General features: G+C 46.5%; 1 protein-coding gene across 13 annotated transcripts in view; it reads left to right on the top strand.

Annotated features, from left to right (window-relative positions):
* Positions 1-20,471, top strand: part of CELF4 (CUGBP Elav-like family member 4) — an 861,219-nt gene that overhangs the window by 738,527 nt on the left and 102,221 nt on the right. For all 13 annotated transcript variants that reach the window (XR_015696625.1, XM_087715271.1, XM_087715270.1 and 10 more), the window contains one exon: positions 2,510-2,589. Coding sequence is in view for 12 of the 13 variants with exons in the window: in XM_087715271.1 (XP_087571397.1) it covers positions 2,510-2,589 (80 nt within the window). In the remaining variant the exon portion in view is untranslated. The remainder of the gene's footprint in view (positions 1-2,509; positions 2,590-20,471) is intronic.

Here is a 20,471-nt window from a genome sequence, read left to right as displayed (position 1 = left end):
GATGACGTCACATACGCGATTTCGTCGGCCGCGCTTTTGTGGAACGCGCTTTTGACGGGTCACGGAATTTTGACCCTTTTTTCACAAGTGCTTAGATGCAAATTGGGAAGGGTCGCACATATTCGTATCTCACCGGGGAGAAATCCCCTAAGCCAACATTATATCAAGCAACACTGTTTTTTGAAACACTCTCTGCAATCAATAAAAATGCAAAAATAAGTGCATATATTAGAGAAGTGAACGTGTTAAAAGGCGCACACATTTCTGTGAAAATTTTGCACAAGGTATAAGGGTCCCCTGCTTGGGTGGGGGTTTGGACTAGATGATCTCCATGGTCCCTTCCAACTCTGTTAATCTGAGATCTATACTCTGAAATGGAGGACGGGGGAGTAACTCTGATGCCTACTGGTGAAGTAGGGCTGGCTGGGGGTGGGGGGGTGTCATGAGTCCTTTTCCTCCCTGGAAGGAGGGGGCCCATGGCGACATGCCAGGGTGGGAAGTGGGGTGGGGATTTTCTTTCACAGACTCATTCAGGACTCATCTTTTTTTCTCATTTTTTTTCCTGCTAGCACAGTGGCAGGGAGTGCCTTAGGTTAGCCAAGGAGGAGAAATAATGATTCCAACACTCCCTGCGAACTTCCCACAAACAATTTTTATTTGCAAACCACCCAGAGTTGTTTAGATATCAAAATGGGCAGTGTATAAATTTGATGGAAAGGAAGGAAGGAAGGAAGGAAGGAAGGAAGGAAGGAAGGAAGGAAGGAAAGAAAGAAAGAAAGAAAGAAAGAAAGAAAGAAAGAGGGAGGGAGGGAGGGGAGGGAAGAAAAAGGAAGGAAGGAAAAAGGAAGGAAGAAGGAAAGGAAGAAAGAGAGAGAAAGGAAGGAAGGAAAGAAAGAAAGAGGGAGAGGAGGGAAGAAAAAGGAAGGAAGGAAAAAGGAAGAAAGAAGGAAGAAGGAAGGAAGAAAGAGAGAGAGAAAGGAAGGAAGGAAGGAAGGAAGGAAGGAAGGAAGGAAGGAAGGAAGGAAGGAAGGAAAAAGAAAGAGGGAGGGAGGGGAGAAAAAGGAAGGAAGGGAAAAGGAAGGAAGAAGGAAGGAAGAAAGAGAGAGAGAAAGGAAGGAAGGAAAGAAGAAAGAAAGAAAGAAAGAAAGAAAGAAAGAAAGAAGGAAGGAAGGAAGGAAGGAAGGAAGGAAAGACAGACAGACAGACAGACAGACAGACAGACAGACAGACAGACAGAAATGTCAATGGGGAAGCCAGCAGGAAATCGGAGGTCATTCCAGTGCCTATTGTTCTGGCTTGTATGTTTCGCTTTGTTTAATTCACCTCTGGCAAAAAAAAACAACCATTGACTTTGTTTCTCTGTATAGGTAAGAAAATATTCCTGAATGGTTGACCCAGTGGCTCACAGGCTGTCCAGTATGAATTAACAACATAGATGTATTTGCAGAATGCTATAGAAAAGGGTCCTGTGGCAGCCTTGGTGCTCTCTGAATCGTTGGTTTTCTTGCAGAAGTTTCATTACCCAAATAGCTAACATCATCAGTGCTAGTAAGGAGTGTGGTCCGCTCTCAGTTTACATCCCAGTGGCTTCCCCTGTGAGCATTGGTGGGGGGTGGTTTGAAAGATTCAGCTTGTCCAGAATGCAGCCGCGCGAGCGATCGTGGGTGCACCTCGGTTCACCCACGTAACACCTATCCTCCGCGAGCTGCACTGGCTGCCTATTGGTCTTCGGATACGCTTCAAGGCGCTAGTCGTCACTTATAAAGCCCTTCATGGTATTGGACCTGGGTACTTGAGAGACCGCCTGCTGCCAATCACCTCCAATAGACCGATCAGATCCCACAGATTAGGCCTCCTCCGAATTCCATCCGCCGGCCAATGCCGACTGGCGACTACCCGGAGGAGGGCCTTCTCTGTGGCTGCTCCGACCCTCTGGAATGAACTCCCCGTGGAGATTCGAACCCTCACCACCCTCCAGGCCTTCCGCAAAGCCCTTAAAACCTGGCTGTTCCGACAGGCCTGGGGCTAAAGAGCTTCTGCCCCCCCTTCTCGAATGGTATGGTTGTTGTGCGTTTTAAATTGTGTATTGTTTGTTTGTCTTTTATCCCCTGTTTGTACCTCCTTTCCCTTGACTGAGTTGTGAGCCGCCCTGAGTTCCCTTCGGGGAAAAGGGCGGCATATAAATGAAATAAATAAATAATAATAAAAAAATAAGATTCCTAGTTTGGGTAATGAAATGTCTGCAAGAAAACAAGCAAATTCAGGTAGCATGTCATTTCAACCTTAAGCTACAAATATTCTTCGTTAAAAGAATGTTTGAGCTTAAGGAGGTGAAAACGGGGAACTGGGAGAAACCGAAACTGTCTGGTTTGTTAATCCTCTGTGACCAGTTGCTCCAGAGAGAAAGGCGGAGAAACAAAATCAGGTGCAATGTTCGAGGAGCAAATGGAAAAGTCATGCTACTTGACCCTTATTCTTAGGCACGTGTCCCTTCCTCTTGTCTCCCCAGGGTGTGCTTTTGTGAAGTATTCCTCGCACGCAGAAGCCCAGGCGGCCATCAATGCTTTACACGGGAGCCAGACAATGCCGGTGAGTACTTGCGCATGGCTTGGTTATTCGGGTACAGAAAACAGAGGTTGGCTGTCAGGCCCCCAAGAACAATACAACGAGTGTGATTTCTGCGTGGCTTCCTGATTGCTGTTTGCATTTAGACAGAATCTTCCAAATAAGCAATAGCAGTTAGACTTATATACCTGCTTAACAGAAACTGCCTCTCCGGTTAACCCTTATTACATTGCAACAGCCAAGGCGAAGCGCCCATTGATGTGAGTGATGTTGAGTTGGCCACACTCATCCAATCTTATGACCACTGAGCCCCGCCTACCCAGCTGATCATTAGGGCAGAGAACCGGTTGTTAAATTATTTGAATCCCACCCCTGGCCAAGATCCACCTGGATCTTGAGCTTATCTTCTAGAGTGTTCACTATTCCTGCCAGGTTAGTATCATCTGCAAAATTGGTAAGTCCCCCTTCTATTCCATCATCTAAGTTGTTTATGAAGATATTGAATAGGAATAGCAGTAGCAATAGCAGTTAGACTTATATACCGCTTCATAGGGCTTTCAGCCCCCTCTAAGCGGTTTACAGAGTCAGCATATCGCCCCCACAGTCTGGGTCCTCATTTCACCCACCTTGGAAGGATGGAAGGCTGAGTCAACCTTTGAGCCGGTGAGATTTGAACCGCCGAGCTGCCGAACTAGCAGTCAGCTGAAGTGGCCTGCAGTACTGCACTCTACCCACTGCGCCACCCCGGCTCTAAACTAAATCAACTATGTGCACAACTACAGGTTTTCCTACAACCTTAACAGAGTCTGATGATTGATAAAGCTTAACCGCCGACCACATGGGGCTGACCAATTAGCTAGATGAATGCCAGGATTTTTGACCAGGTCCTGAAATGTGTGTGTGTGTGTGTGTGTGTGTGTGTGTGTGTGTGTGTGTGTGTGTCAGTGGTGGGTTTCAAAAAATTGTTCGAACCTACTCTGTGGGTATGGCCTCCTTTGTGGGACTGGCTTGCCGCCCATGTGACCGGATATGAAATTACGAATTAGTACTTAAGTCGGGTTCAAGTAGCTATTCAGAAACTCTGGCATTTCAAGCATGCAAGTCTTAAAGCTGTCAAGTTACAAGATCCTTGCACCCCTAACCCTTTAGAGAGAAAAAACTAGGGGTCTTCAAACCTGACAGCTTTAAGACTTGTGGAACTTCAACTCCCAGAATTCCTCCTCCAGTCATGTTGGCTCAGAAACTCTGGCATTGAAGCGTGCAAGTCAGTGGTGGGTTTCAAAAAATTTGGAACCTCTTCTGTAGGTGTGGCTTGCTTTCCGGGTCCACCTCTCTGTTTCCTGTTCCTGTGTAAGAAATGTATTCTGATTGGTTGTCAGACTCCCATGGTGCCATGCAGGGGGCTACTCTCTAGGCTGTTTTGAATCCAGGTATGAGTTTTCAGATGCCATGTGGAGAGTTGAGTAATATCCCTTCCCCCTACAGCTGCAGTGGGGAAGTCTTTGTTATGTAAAGTGGACTAGCCTGGCCTTCCCAATGGCCTATTGACAAAGTGTGGATGGGCAGGAACCCACAGGCAACTATTCTGTCTTTTAAAGCATGTTTCTTTCTTTTCACATCCAGAGAAACATTCTGCCTTTTCAATATTTCCTAAGATATTTCGTTTTTTCTGGGAGAGGTCTGGGTGATAACTTCCCACATGATCAACAGTTCAAATTTAGGCAGCCGCCTTGCCTTGAAATCCTCTCTCTTAACCAAAGGAGGAGAGGTGGAGAACAATCAGGCACTTCCAATAAAACATCCCCCCCCCCCTTTAAATGACAGTGAAATAGATGTATTTTTTTAGCTTCTCAAAAGTCTGGGGGAAGATCTGGAAGATCAAAGCTCACGTCTTAGAGGATCCAGAGTAAACAGAGAGATTCTTTTCCATTTTCTCCCATTTCCACTTTTATCTGTGACCAGGAACCTCCTGGAGATAACCAGCATAAAGATGGCATAGCAGGATGGTAGAGACTACAGAAGAATGTTCTGGTCTTTCCAGGAAGGATGAGAGTTGGAGGACATGTCGAATGTGTTTAGTTAGAGATGTCTGCTTTAAACTTCCTCAAATCTAGCATTACATTAAATGCTTCGAAGGTCCCAACAACATTTCATAGGACTAAGTTCCATAAACAAGCTATTTAGAGAAGGATCCTTCCTTCCTTTCTTCATTCCCTCCTTTCTTCCTTTGCTTTCTCTTTCATAACCTTTCCCTTTCTCTTTCCTCTTCTCTCCCGCTTTCCTTCTATCCTTCTCTGCTTTCCTTTTCCCCTTCCTTCCTTCTTCTGCTTTTTGTTCCATAACCTTATTCCTTTCACTTTTTCTTTCCCTTTCCTTTTCTCGTTCTCTCTCTCTCATTTTCCTTTTCATCTTTTTCTGCTTTCTTTTTCCCCTTCTTTCCTTCCTTCCTTCTTCTGCTTTTTGTTCCATAACCTTATTCCTTTCACTTTTTCTCTCCCTTTCCTTTTCTCGTTCTCTCTCTCTCTCTCTCTCGTGTTCCTTTTCATCTTTTTCTGCTTTCTTTTTCCCTTCCTTCCTTCCTTCCTTCCTTCTTCTGCTTTTTTTTCCATAACCTTATTCCTTTCACTTTTTTTCCCCCTTTCCTTTTCTCTTTCTCTCTCTCATTTTCCTTTCATCTTTTTCTGCTTTCTTTTTCCCCTTCCTTCCTTCCTCTGCTTTTTGTTCCATAACCTTATTCCTTTCACTTTTTCTTTCCCTTTCTCCTTTTCTCTCTCTCCTTTTCCTTTCATCTTTTTCCCTTTCTCCTTCTCCCTCTCCTTCCTCCCTCCTTCCTTTCTCCCTTACTTCCACCCTCCTTATTTTTTGACCCTCCACTCAGCAGCTCTTCCTTCCATTCCTGTTGTCCAAAAGACTAATTATCCTGTATCATCCAAGGCATTATTTTTAACTCCTCTCCTGTGTGCCGTGGGGTTGCGTGGGGGGTGTATTTGTGTGTATTTGCTAATCCTCAGCGCAACTTCCTCTCCTCTTCCTCTCCCCTCTCCTTATTGTTCCATAAATGAACTAATAAATCAGGTGTTCCTCGTCCTCGGGCCCCAGAATAGAAAACTCAGCAGGCCAAGCGCTTGACAAGGCGCATGAATCATCCCCAGCTTCAGAGGTGGCCTTTGGGGGGCATAGAGACCTCACTGGAACTATTTGCTCTCTCTAGTCACATCCCAGGAATCGTGCAGGCATCTGGTAGGACAGCTAAGAGGCCCACGGGGACATCCGAGGCATTTTGTTCTCTCTCTCTCTCTCTCTCTCTCTCTCTCTCTCTCTCTCTCTCTCTCTCTCTCTCTCTCTCTCTCTCTCTCTCTCTCTCTCTCTGTCTCTGTCTGTCTCTCTCTCTGTCTTTCTGTCTCTCTGTCTCTGTCTCTCTCTCTCTCTCTGTCTCTGTCTCTCTGTCTCTCTCTGTCTCTCTTTCTATCTCTCTCTCTCTGTCTCTCTCTTTCTCTCATTCTTTCTGTCTCTCTCTGTCTCTCTCTGTCTCTGTCTCTCTCTGTCTCTCTGTCTCTCTCTCTGTCTCTCTCTGTGTCTCTCTTTCTGTCTCTCTGTCTGTCTGTCTCTCTCTTTCTGTCTCTCTCTCTCTGTCTCTCTCTGTCTCTCTCTGTCTCTCTGTCTCTCTCTTTCTGTCTCTCTGTCTCTCTGTCTCTCTGTTTCTCTCTCTCTGTTCTGTCTCTGTCTCTCTGTGTCTCTCTTTCTGTCTCTCTGTCTCTCTCTTTCTCTCTGTCTTTCTCTCTGTCTCTGTCTCTCTCTGTCTCTGTCTTTCTCTCTCTGTCTCTCTCTGACTCTCTGTCTCTCTCTTTCTGTCTCTCTCTCTGTCTGTCTCTCTCTATGTGTGTCTCTCTCTGTGTCTCTCTCTCTGTCTCTCTGTCTCTGTCTCTCTGTCTCTCTGTGTCTCTCTCTCCCTGTCTCTCCCTGTCTCTCTCTGTCTCTCTCTGACTCTCTGTCTCTCTCTTTCTGTCTCTCTCTTTCTGTCTCTCTCTTTCTGTCTCTCTCTGTCTCTGTCTCTCTCTCTGTCTCTCTCTCTGTCTCTCTCCCTGTCTCTCTCTCCCTTTCTCTCTTTCTGTTTCTCTCTGTCTGTCTCTGTCTCTGTCTCTGTCTCTCTGTCTCTGTCTCTGTCTCTGTCTCTCTCTCTCTCTCTCTCTCTCTCTGTCTCTCTCTCTCTCTCTCTCTCATTTCACACCTCTCCCGGCCTCCTCCTCCTCCTTTCTGGTTTTCTTCCATGTCCTCGGACATTGCAAAATCTGTTTTCCTCCAAATGGGAAAAGTGGGAGATCGCCAGCAACAGATCTCACAGCTTCGGCCAAGATAAATGGAGCCACTCCTTCTCTTTTAATGGTCCAGACAGAATAACAGAATAACAAGAGTTGGAAGGGATCTTGGAGGTCTTCTAGTCCAACTCCCTGTTCAAGCAGGAGACCCTGTACTATTTCAAGCAAATGGCTGTCCAATCACTTCTTGAAAACCTCTATTGATGGAGCACCCACAACTTCTGAAAGCAAGTCCTTCCATTGCTTACCGGTAATTAACAGAATGACAGAATAGCAAGAGTTGGAAGGGACCTTGGAGGTCTTCCAGTCCAACCCACTACTCAAGCAGGAAACCCTGTACCATTTCGGATAAATGGTCCTGACTCTTCTTAAAACCTCCAGTGATGGAGGACCCACAACTTCTTGATCAATCAGTCAATCAATCAATCAATCAATCAATCAATTGGAATAGAGCAGGGGTGAAATTCAGCAGGTTCTGACAGGTTCTGGAGAACTGGTAGCGGAAATTTTGAGTAGTTCGGAGAGCCGGCAAATACATCCTCTGGCTGGCCCCGGGGGGGTGGGGGGAATGGAAATTTTCTAGTATCCTTCCCCTATCATGCCCACCGAGCCACGCCCACAGAACTGGTAGTAAAAAAAATTGAATTTCACCATTGGAATAGAGCTACCTTGGAAGGGACCTTGGAGATCTTCTAGTCCAGCCCCCTGCTCAAGCAGGAGACTCTATACCATTTCAGACCAATGGCTCTCCAGTCTCTTCTTTAAAACCTCCAGTGATGGAGCACCCTCAACTTCTCAGTCAGTCAATCAATCAATCAATCAATCAATCAGAATAGAGATGGGAGAGACCTTGGAGGTCTTCTAGTCCAGCCCCCCACTCAAGCAGGAGAAACTTATACCATTTCAGGCAAATGGCTCTCCAGTCTCTTCTTAAAAACCTCCAGTGATGGAGCACCCTCAACTTCTCAGTCAGTCAATCAATCAATCAATCAATCAATCAGAATAGAGATGGGAGAGACCTTGGAGGTCTTCTAGTCCAGCCCCCCACTCAAGCAGGAGAAACTTATACCATTTCAGACAAATGGCTGTCCAGTCTCTTCTTTAAAACCTCCAGTGATGGAGCACCCACAACTTCTGGTGGCAAGCTGTTCCGCTGGTTAACTGACCTCACTGTCAGGAAGTTTCTCCCCAATTGCTGGTTGCTTCTCTCCTTGATTAGTTTCACTGGAACTAACTGACACTGGAACGTTGCTATCAAGGGAAGATAGAAAGAACGAGGAAAAGAACTCTGAGCTGGAAATACCCAGTGAGAAAAACAGAGCCGAGAAGGTGGCAAAGGGGGCCAGGATGAAATGCATGGAAGCAAGATTTGCATAAACATTGAAAGGAGGGAGGGAGGGAGAGAGAGGGAGATGATAGACAGACAGGCAGACAGGCAGAGGCAGATTCGGAAATTATTCCTGTGACTTAAATAGACATTTATGGCCCACAAAACATTTACCCCATTTTCCCACTAGTCCTCGTTCCGTTTGATGGACGAGCATTATCTTTCTGATCCTTCTTCCAACAGAATACTGAAAGTTGGTGAAATGCTCCTAAGGGGAGGGGGGGTTGGGGCTGCCGTTATTTCACAGAGCCAGTTTGGTCTACTGGTTAAAAGCTCCATGGCTAGAAAGCGGAAGAGGGTGAATCTGAGTCCGGGCTTCGGCATAAAAGCTGCGTGAGGGACTTTGGGCCAATCACCAGGAGACCCTGAGTTCTAGTCTTGCTTTAAGCAAGAAAGTAGCTGGATGGGCCTATGAGATACATTTTAGATGATAGATAGATAGATAGATGGATGAGAGGTGATAGGTGATAAGAGATAGATGATAGATAGATAGATAGATAGATAGATAGATAGATAGATAGATAGATAGATAGATAGATAGATAGATAGATGATAGGTGATAGGTGATAGGTGATAGGTGATAGGTGATAGGTGATAGGTGATAGGTGATAGATGGATGGATGGATGGATGGATGGATGGATGGATGGATGGATGGATGGATAGATAGATAGATAGATAGATAGATAGATAGATAGATAGATAGATAGATAGATAGATAGATAGATAGAAGAGAGGTGATGGGTGATAAGAGAGAGATAGATAGATAGATAGATAGATAGATAGATAGATAGATAGATAGATAGATAGATAGATAGATAGATAGATAGATAGATAGGTGATAGGTGATAGATGGATGGATGGATGGATGGATGGATGGATGGATGGATGGATGGATGGGTGGATGGGTGGATGGGTGGATAGATGGATGGATGAGAGGTGATAGGTGATAAGAGATAAATGGATGGATGGATGGATGGATGGATGGATGAATGGATAGATAGATAGATAGATAGATAGATAGATAGATAGATAGATAGATAGATAGATAGATAGATGATAGGTGATAGGTGATAGGTGATAGATGGATGGATGGATGGATGGATGGATGGATGGATGGATGGATGGGTGGATGGGTGGATGGGTGGATAGATGGATGGATGAGAGGTGATAGGTGATAAGAGATAAATGGATGGATGGATGGATGGATGGATGAATGGATAGATAGATAGATAGATAGATAGATAGATAGATAGATAGATAGATAGATAGATAGATAGATAGATAGATAGATAGATAGATGAGAGGTGATAGGTGATAGATAGATAGATGATAGATAGATAGATAGATAGATAGATAGATAGATAGATAGATAGATAGATAGATAGATAGATAGGAGGTGATAGATGAGAGAGAGAGATGATAGATAGATAGATAGATAGATAGATAGATAGATAGATAGATAGATAGATAGATAGATGATTGATAGATAGATAGATAGATAGATAGATAGATAGATAGATAGATAGATAGATAGATAGATAGATAGATGAGAGGTGATAGGTGATAGATAGATAGATAGATAGATAGATAGATAGATAGATAGATAGATAGATAGATAGATAGATAGATAGATAGATGATAGATAGATAGGAGGTGATAGATGAGAGAGAGAGATGATAGATAGATGATAGATGGATGGATGGATGGATAGATAGATAGATAGATAGATAGATAGATAGATAGATAGATAGATAGATAGATAGATAGATAGATGAGAGGTGATAGGTGATAGATAGATAGATAGATAGATAGATAGATAGATAGATAGATAGATAGATAGATAGATAGATAGATGATAGATAGATAGATAGATGATAGATGAGAGAGTGAGAGATGATAGATAGATAGATAGATAGATAGATAGATAGATAGATAGATAGATAGATAGACAGACAGACAGACAGACAGACAGACAGACAGACAGACAGACAGACAATTATCGACAGGTAGATAGATAGACAAGAGAGAGAGAGAGATATGATAAATGAGAGAGAATGAAAGAGTGATGAAAGATGAGAGAAATGATAGATATAATCAGAGAACGAGAGAGAGGGGGAGAGATAAACAGACAGATGGACATAGATTAATGGCCTCTCAAAACCTGCAGCTTTAACATTATTTCAGTTTCATGAAGCCGAGAGCTGCAGGGTAACAGCTGGGATGGGCAAAAGCTGGTGAATAATTATGCAGGGATCCTCATCCATTCATCCTGGAGGGGAAGATTAGATCATTCCCTCTCGGAATTTGCAACAATCAGCTTCTTCAAACATACTTAGGGCTAGAAAAACAATATGCAACCCTGTAGTTGTGATCAGAAATGGAAGTTGGATCGTTGAGTTGAAGAGCTCAAGATGGAAAAATTGGTCAGACAGAGTAGCAATAGCCATAGCAGTTAGACTTATATACCTCTTCATAGAGCTTTCATCCCTCTCTAAGCAGTTTACAGAGTCAGCATTTATTGCCCCCACAGTCTGGGTCCTCATTTTACCCACCTCGGAAGGATGGAAGGCTGAGTCAACCTTGAGCCGGTGAGATTAGAACCGCCGAACTGCAGATAACAGTCAGCTGAAGTGCCCTGCAGTACTGCACCCTAACCACTGTGCCAGCTCAGAGTGAAGAGAGAGGTCCAGGAGAGGGCCCTGCTTTGGGGGAACCGATGTTTAATTATTTTGGAGTGTCCTGAACCCCACATTGGGCATTCAAGCTACTAAGAGGCTGCCCAAAGGATTCCAGCTATCTGCACTTAGAGGAACACTGATGATGTTACCTAGTTTGGGTCATTAGATGTCTGCAAGAAAACAATCCCTCTCAGTCCCCCAAGATCCCTTCATTTCAATCCTGAGCTGCAAATATCCTCCTTTATTAACAGAATACTAGAATAAGAGAGTTGGAAGGGACCCTGGAGGTCTTGTAGTCTGACCCCCTTCTCAAGCCATCCAGGTCATGGTTGTCCCAAAGGTGCTTCAGCTCTGACTGAAGGGTGGAGGATGGGAGGGTTTAACAAAATCCCAAGTCGCCTCAACGACTCTCTAGAAGGATGCCAAGGAATATAAATCCTTCCATTCTTCAAAATTCAGTCAGAGCTGAAGAAGTTTCTTGGATGAGAAGGGAAACGTCTTCAAGAAAACCAAGGAGGTCCAGTTGCCTTTAGCAAAAGGTACTTTTGGAACCTATATCATGTCAGAGAGATAATTGTCCAGTCTCTTCTTCAAGGCTGCCAATGATGGAGCACGTACAACTTCTGGTGGCAAGCGGTTCCACTGGTTAATTGTTCTCACTGTCAGGAAATTTCTCCTTAGTTTTAGGTTGCTTCCCTCCTTGGTTAGTTTCCATCCGTTGCCTCTTCTCCTGTCTTTATATGCTTTGGAGAATAGATTGAAACACACACACACCCCCTCATCTTTGTGGCAGCCCCTCAAATACTTGGAGACTGCTATCGTGTCACCCCTAGTCCTTCTTTTCACTATATTCAATTCTTTTTTTTTAATAAGATTTTATTGGTAAAACGAAAATACAACATCCATAACTTGTAAAAAACAATACAACTACATTTCGAGATATTCCCATACTATCAAATCATTATAAACATCAAAGGTTAGGTATCTTATTCCTTCCCTCCCTCTTCTCTTCCCTCCTTTCTTTCTTTTCCATACCCTTTTCTTCCCTCCCCCCCTTACTTCCTTCTCCCCTGCCTTCCCTCCTTTCTTTTCTTCTTTCCTCCTTTCCTTCCCCCTCCTTTCCCTCCCTCGATCCCCCCCTCCTTCTCACATACCTTCCCTCCTTCCCTTCCTCTTTCCCTTGCAACCATTCTTCATGTGTTTTAGCCTCCAGTCCTCCAATCAGCCTTGCTGCTCTCCTCTGCACTCTTTCCAGAGTCTCAACATTTTTTTTTAATATCATGGTGACCAAAACTAGATGCAAATATTCCAAGTGTGGCCTAACTTTCTAAAACCATACTAAAACTTCACGTGATCTTGATTCTAGTTGAGTCATGAAACAACCTATCTGGGAATCTTCAAAAGAAACCCACCAAGCTCAGAGTGCACCAAGGACCCCTTGTTTCAAGCCTGAACGACAAATATTCTCCATTAACAGAATACTAGGAGAGTTGGAAGGGACCTTGGAGGTCTTCTAGTCCAACCCCCTGCTCAAGCAGGAAACCTTCTACCATTTCAGACAAGTGGTTGTCCAATCTTTTTTTTTGAAAGCTCCCAGAGTCCCAACGTTTTATTTCCTGGCAGCCAAAACTGGGTGCAATATTCCAAGCATGGTCTTACCAAGGCATTATACAGATGAACGGAGTTGGAAGGGACCTTGTAGGTCATCTAGTCCAACCCCTCACCCAAGCAGGAGACCCTACACCGTTTCTGGCAGTCCAGTCTCTTCTTGAAGGCTTCCAGGGATGAAGCTCCCACAACTTCTGAAGGCAACTTCTTTTTCACTGGTTGATTGTTCTTACTGTTAGAACATTTCTCCTTATTTCCAGGTTGACTCTCTCCTTGGTCCCTTTTCCTCCATTCTTCCTTGTCTGGTCTTTGGGTGCCTTGGACAATAGCTTGACTCCCTTCCTCTCTATGGCAGCCCCTCAAGTATTGGAACACAGCTATCCTGTCTTCCCTGGTCCTTCTCTTCACTAGACTAGCCATGCCAAGTTCGTATGTTTTAGCCTCCAGTCCCCTCATCATCCTGGTTGCTCGTCTCTGCCCTCTTTCTCAATAACTTTTTTTTTTTAATATATCGTGGCAACCAAAACTGGATGTAATATTCCAAGCATGGTCTTACCAAGGCATTATAAAGTGGTATATATGCAGATAAACAGAGTTGGAAGGGACCTTGTAGGTCATCTAGTCCAACCCCCCCTACGTAGAAGACCCTACACCATTTCTGACAGATGGCAGCCCAGTCTCTTCTTGAAAGCCTCCAGTGATGAAGCTCCCACAACTTCTGAAAGCAACTTCTGTTCCATGGGGTGATTGTTCTCACTGTCAGGAAATTCCTCCTTATTTCCAGGTTGAATCTCTCCTTGATCAGTTTCCATCCATGATTCCTTCTCTGGCCTTTGGGTGCTTTGGAGAATAGCTTGACCCCCTTCATCTCTGTGGCAGCCCCTCAAATATTGTGATGCTGCTATCATGTCTCCTCTTCTCTTCACTAGACTAGCCATGCCCAGTTCCTGCAACCGTTCATCGTATGCTTTAGTCTCCACTTTGTGCAATCCTGATTATTAGCTAGAACAGGTTCCAACAGAAAGATATTAGGGAGAACATAATGGGCATTCCAGTGGTGGGTTTCAAAAATTGTTGAACCTACTCTGTGGGTGTGGCCTCATTTGTGGGAGTGGCTTGCCGCCCATGTGACTGGATTTGAAGATGCCGACGACACTTGTCAGAACCACCTTAAATTCCCTCACACACAGCACTGGCATGCATAAGAATAGGATGTAAACTTGTTTTTTAAAAGGCATCTGTGGTTTGCGTTAAAACAACTTCAACACACGCAATGTTCTGATTGCACCACAAACGCAGTTGTCATCCTTACCTTTCCCAGAGGCACTGAGTTTTATAAATATGAGCATGATAGTGTAGAATAATCACATCCAAGGACCAGTGGTGGGTTTCAAAAAAAGTTTGGAGCCTCTTCTGTAGGTGTGGCCTGCTTTCCGGGTCCACTGGTGGAACCTCTTCTAACCGGTTCGGTAGATTTGACGAACCGGTTCTACCGAATAGGTGCGAACTGGTAGGAACCCACCTCTGGGGCATTCCCACCAAGATCTGATTCTTTCAAACGAGGGGCTAATATTTTGCTGGATTTAGCATCACTAGAAAAAGATTTTCAAAAAAAATTAAGCATCTGGCAGGCCTTTTCAGGAGCTAGGAAAGGGCCAGAACATCTGGAACTCTGCTCATTACAGTTTGCAAAATTAATTCCGCCAGTCCTGGGAGGATCTGTTCTCTCCCCCCTGCCCCCCACCCTCCAGACGAACACTACCCAGGTGTGTTGAACTGCAAACTCCCAGCACGCCTAGCTTTCGGAGAATTGTCGTCCCGCCACATCTGGACCACAAGCAGGCTGGGGACAGCTGTTTCATTGTAGGCACACACCTGGTTACCGTTTGTCAAACACGACGAGATCTGAAGGGGCGTTGTGTGGTTCCCAACCCATCTGCAGCCCATCAGGCAGGGGAAGCGCCGGATGTAGAGAGCGTGTTTAATCTCTGCCTTCTGTGTGTTTGGAAAACACACACACACAACGCTGAACAAGTGAAATGGGAGCGACGCTCCCTCACCTGGCTCAGATCTCCTCACCTGCAGTGGCTTTTCAGCTAAAGTGGCTTCCTTGGACAGCACCGTAAAAGCCTTGAACCCAGCTCCTGTGCATTCCCTTCATTCAGAAGGACAGCCTAACAGAGTTGGAAGGGGCCCTGGAGGTCTTCTAGTCCAACCCCTGGCTCAAGCAGGAGGCCCCCTGCCAGTCATGGTGAACCGTTGCACCCATAATGCAGCCTACACATGTGCCACCTGCCCGCGTGCTCCGCATCTCCCCCACACTTCCCCCACCTCCCACCCATGCGCCCCCCCACACCCCTTTTGGGACCTAGTAGTAGGCCTAGCTCCCTGTATGTGTGCATGCGACTCCCCCAACCCCACCCCATGCGCACATCTCCTGCATGCGCCCCATGGCCCGCACATGCACAGCAGAGGCCCAAAGACCCACTGGCTCATGGGAGGTGGAGGTGAGCTGGGACAATTGATTGATTGATTGATTGATTGATTGGTTTAGTTTATTTGTATGCCGTCCTTCTCCGGGAGGGACTCAGGTCGGCGAACAACTCGAAAGGGGAAAAGGGGATACAAACACAATACACGTAATTAAAATACACAAGAGTCACACAGCCACACAAGTCAAGAGGGGAGGGGAACTCATCAACCCCAGGCCTGCCAGCACAGCCAGGTTTTGACGGCTTTCCGGAAGGCCTGGAGAGAGGTGAGGGTCCGAATCTCCGCGGGGAGTTCATTCCAAAGGGCCGGAGCTGCTACAGAGAAGGCCCTCCCCCGGGTGGCAGCCAGATGGCATTGGCTGGTAGACGGAACCCGGAGGAGGCCGACCCTGTGCGATCTAACGGGTCTATGGGAGGTAATTGGCAGCAGGCGGTCTCTCAAGTACCCAGGTCCAATACCATGAAGGGCTTTATAAGTTACGACTAGCACTTTGAAGCGTATCCGGAGACCGATCGGTAGCCAGTGCAGCTCGCGGAGGATAGGTGTAACGTGGGTGTACTGAGGTGCACCCACAATCGCTCGCGCGGCTGCATTCTGGACAAGTTTTAGTCTCTGAATACTCTTCAAAGGCTGCCCCATGTAGAGCGCAAATGGCTCAAATGTCTGCAGAGAGGGCTCTGTGTGCCAACTGTGCCACGTGCGCCATAGGTTCCCTGTTCTGACCCCCTCCTCCATCCAGTAACAAATGCCGAGACAAGCTTAAATGAGAATGTCCTTTAAAAACAAGTCCAGACTCTCTGTGGCTGAAACAAACAGATAAGGACCTTGGCAGCAAGTCCGACAAACCTTGGCAGCAATTCAGGCAAACTCTGGCAGCAATCCAGCTTGCCAAGTTAGTTTCTCTTTAGTCCAAGCGTTGACGTCCACAAGAAGGGCTTGACACAAGCAGTCTCTTTTATAGTCTGGAGAGGAGCCTAATGACCATCAGCTGAGCGTAATTACCTCCTGTAATTACGTAATTGTTCTTGACGCCTAGTAGCTCTTCAACGGCGTGTATCCTGGAACAACTCACTGTTGGTTTCTGGATCACTCTCCCTTGTCTCCTCCCCACTGGTCCAAGGCTCAGGGGCCACCTGGTGGCCAACCAGTCTCTCTCGGAGTCGGAACCCTGTCCAGGGTCCTCCACATCCTCCAGGGCTGACTCATAGGGCCCCTCGCTGTCGGAGTCTGGTGGCAGCTCCAACGGCTCCTGCTGGGCCACAACAGTTCGCTATCGTTCAAGGCAAACGGTTGTCCAATCTCCTCCTAAAAGTGTCCAGTGTTGGAGCCCCCACAACCTCTGGAGGCAAGTTGTTCCACTGGTTAATCGTCCTCACTGTCAGGAAATTCCTCTTTAGTTCTAGGTTGCTTCCCTCTTTGCGTAGTTTGTTCTCTGTTTACATCCAACTGGCTTGTTCTGTGTTGGGGGTTTATTGGTTGTTTACAAGGGCAAGTTTTTTTACATATAAAAGAGGAAGAAAACCTTTTCTAGCACTGAAGATGTTACCTAGCTCGATAATAAACATAAGAAAACCAACAGGCTCAGAGAGTTCTTTACCTTCCTCCTCTTCCTCCTCCCTGAAAACCTCCTCCCTTCTAACACTGATGATGTTACCTTGTTTGGTGATGAAACATCTGCAAGAAAACAGCGGAACTCTGAGAGCCTTTTAGCGCTAACTGTGCTACCTAGTTGGGTCATGAAACATCTGCAAGAAAACCACCAAGCTCAGAGAGCACCAAAGACCCCATGGTCCTCCTCCTCTTCCTCCTCCTCCTGACTATAAACCCCACTCCCTTCTAGTACTGATGATGTTACCTAGCTGGATAATGAAACATCTGCTAGAAAAAGACCAAGGGCAGAGAACACCAAGGGCCTCGCAGTCCTTCATTTCCTCCTCCAGGCAACCCTACTCCCTTCTAACACTGATAATGTTACTTTGTTTGGTGATGAAACATCTGCAAGGAAACAGCCAAGCTCCGAGAGCAACAAGGAGTCCACAGTTCAAACCTGAGCTATAAATATTTCTCAAGGTCTATAGACTGGGCTCTAAGATCACCACAGATGGGGACGTCAGCCAATAAATTAAAAGAGGCTTGCTCCTGGGGAGGAAAGGGATGGCAAATCTAGACAGCATCCGAAAAAGCAGAGACATCACCCTGCCAACAAAAGTGTGCATAGTCAAGGCTCTGGTTTTCCCAGTTGCAATGGATGGCTGTGAAGGTTGGACCATAAGGAAGGCTGAGCGCCAAAGAATGGAGGCCTTTGAACTCTGGTGCCGGAGAAGACTCCCGCGAGTCCCTTGGACTGCAAGATGATCCAACCGGTCAGTCCTAGAGGAGATCAACCAGATCCTGAAGAGGAAACTCAAATCCTTTGGCCACCTAATGAGAAGGAAGGACTCCCTGGAGAAGAGCCTCATGCTGGGAACGATGGAGGGCAAGAGAAGAAGGGGACGACAGAAGATGAGGTGGCTGGATGGAGTCACTGAAGCAGTTGGCGTGAGCTTCAACGGACACCAGGGGATAGTAGAGGACAGGAGTGCCTGGAGGAATGTGGCCATGGGGTCACAATGGGTCAGAGAAGACTCCTGCGAATCCTGTGGACTGCAAGGCCATCCAACCGGTCAGTCGTAGAGAAGATCCACTCTGACTGCTCTTTAGAAGGCCGGATCCTGAAGAGGAAACTCAAAGACTTTGGCCACCTAAGGAGAAGGAAGAAGGACTCCCTGGAGGAGAGCCTCATGCTGGGAACGATGGAAGGCAAAAGAAGAAGGGGATGACAGAGGATGGAGTCACCGAAGCAGTTGGCGTGAACTTCAATGGACTCCAGGGGATGGTAGAGGACAGGAAGGCCTGGAGGAATGTGGCCATGGGGTCGCGACAGGTCAGACATGACTTCACAACTAACAACAACAACAATAGACTTTGGTTCTTCTGGTAGAACTTCAGAAATACCAGAAAGATGTGTAGTATCAACTCCCAGAATGAAGATTCATGGACTTCAATTTTCAGAATTCTCCAAGCTGGAAAATGTTGGCACTTCAAATCTACTCATCTTCAAGTTGCCAAAGTTGAGGGACACTGTCTTAAAAGGATTAAGATGGACCTCCCACCTCTTTTGTCCATCTTTTTCGGGATGCAAACATTACTTTGCAACCCCAGGACTGAATTGAGCCCCAGCCAGAGAGAAAGAGAGAGAGAGGGAGGGAGGGACGGAGAGAGAGAGAGAGAGGGAAAGAGAGAGATTAGTTTTCCTGGCTGTTAATGAAATATCAATGAATGGATATTTTATTTTGCTGTGAATTTCAAATTTTGCCACTGGCCTGTCAAGCTCTCATTTTCAAGAGGAACTTTATTTCACACTTCAAGACAGGCTGGGAAATTAGTTTCCCCCCCCCCACCAAGATCTCTCATTAGGGATTATAAAGTGAGTCAAATGCAGCTCCATTTTCCTTCCATTTTTAATCCTTCCCCCTCAACGTAGCCGATTCCAGGGTTTGTCAACCTCCGTTGACAAAAAGGAAGAATATACTACCGGCAGCAGAAAAGCAGGTTATGCTAGTCAACTCTGCCAACTCGGGAGCCATTTGGGGTGGATAATGTCCCCATTGGCCGGTTACAAACTCTCAGCTGACTGTGATCTGCAGTTCAGCGGTTCAAATCTCACCGGCTCAAGGTCGACTCAGCCTTCCATCCTTCCGAGGTGGGTGAAATGAGGACCCAGACTGTGGGGGGCAAGTTGCGTGCCTCAATTTGCTAAAAAAAATAATTGTAAACCGCTTAGAGAGGGCTGAAAGCCCTATGAAGCGGTATATAAGTCTAATTAATAAAATAAAAATAAATAAATAAACTCAAAGCAATGCATCGACAAAGGGATAATATCAAGATCGCATGAAGGATTAGTACAGCTTGGTAAAGTGTCGGTGTTGGTCGGGGGACAGAGATCGACCATGAGGCCCCTAACATATGGGGTGCCGCAGGGGTCGGTCCTGTCCCCCGTACTATTTAACATCTACATGAAACCGCTGGGCGAGATCATTCGGAGGCACGGGATAAGATACCACCAATATGCGGACGATATGCAGCTGTATCTGTCCGCCCCGTGCCAACTCAGTGAAGCGGTGGACGTGATGAACCGGGGACTTGAAGCTGTTAGGGACTGGATGAGGGCTAACAAGCTTGTACTCAACCCAGAAAAGACCGAGTGGCTGTTGTGTTTCCCTCCCAAAAATTTGGTTGGTGTTCCATCGCTCAGGCTGGGGGGCCAAATTTTACACCCCTCAGACAGGGTTCGCAACTTGGGAGTCCTCCTGGATCCACAGCTGACCTTTGATTACCACCTGTCGGCTGTGACCAGGGGGGCATTTGCCCAGGTTCGCCTGGTGCACCAGTTGCGACCCTACCTGAACCGGGAGGCTCTCACAACAGTCACTCGCGCCCTCGTGACCTGTAGGCTGGAATACTGCAATGTGCTCTACATGGGGCTGCCCTTGAAGAGCATCCGGCGGCTTCAGTTAGTCCAGAATGCGGCCGCGCGAGTGATTGTGGGTGCACCTCAGTTCACCCACATAACACCTATCCTCCGCGAGCTGCACTGGCTACCTGTTGATCTCCGTGTGCGCTTCAAGGTGCTTCTTACTACCTACAAAGCCCTTCATGGTAGTGGATCTGCGTACTTGGGAGACCGCCTCCTGCCAATCACCTCCTCTCGACCCATAAGATCTCACAGATTAGGCCTCCTCCGAGTGCCATCCGCCAGTCAGTGTCGACTGGCAACTACACGGAGGAGAGCCTTTTCAGTAGCAGCTCCGACCCTCTGGAACGATCTCCCCGTGGAGATTCGCACCCTCACCACCCTTCAGACCTTCCGCACAGCCCTCAAGATCTGGCTATCCCGCCAGGCCTGGGGGTAAAGACCATAGTCCGCCCCCACCCGAATGTTGTATGAATGTTGCTCGATTTTAATTATACATTGTGTTTTTATGTTATTGTATGTCTTCCCCTCCCATACAAGTTGTTAGCTGCCCTGAGTCCCCTCAGGGAAAAGGGCGGCCTATAAATAAACTCAACTACAACTACAACTACAACTAAAGGGATGCTATGGCTCAGTGGCTAAGACACTGAGCTCGTCGATCAGAAAAGTTGGCAGTTCGGCAGTTTGAATCCCTAGTGCCGCATAACGGAATGAGCTCCCGTGACTTGTCCCAGCTTCTGCCAACCGAGCAGTTCGAAAGCACGTAAAAAATGCAAGGAGAAATATAGGAACCACCTTTGGTGGGAAGGGAACAGCCCTTCCATGCGCCTTCGGCATTTAGTCCTGCCGGCCACATGACCACAGAGACGTCTTCGGACAGCGCTGGCTCTTCGGCTTTGAAACGGAGATG

The sequence above is a fragment of the Thamnophis sirtalis genome, unplaced genomic scaffold (genome assembly GCF_051295495.1).
Source record: "Thamnophis sirtalis isolate CommonGarterSnake01/CBP01778 unplaced genomic scaffold, rThaSir2_p1.2 scaffold_5, whole genome shotgun sequence".
In the NCBI taxonomy this organism is placed as follows: domain Eukaryota; kingdom Metazoa; phylum Chordata; class Lepidosauria; order Squamata; family Natricidae; genus Thamnophis; species Thamnophis sirtalis.
The sequence above is the reverse complement of the archived record's forward strand: the minus strand, read 5'-3'. Positions and strand labels throughout refer to the sequence as shown.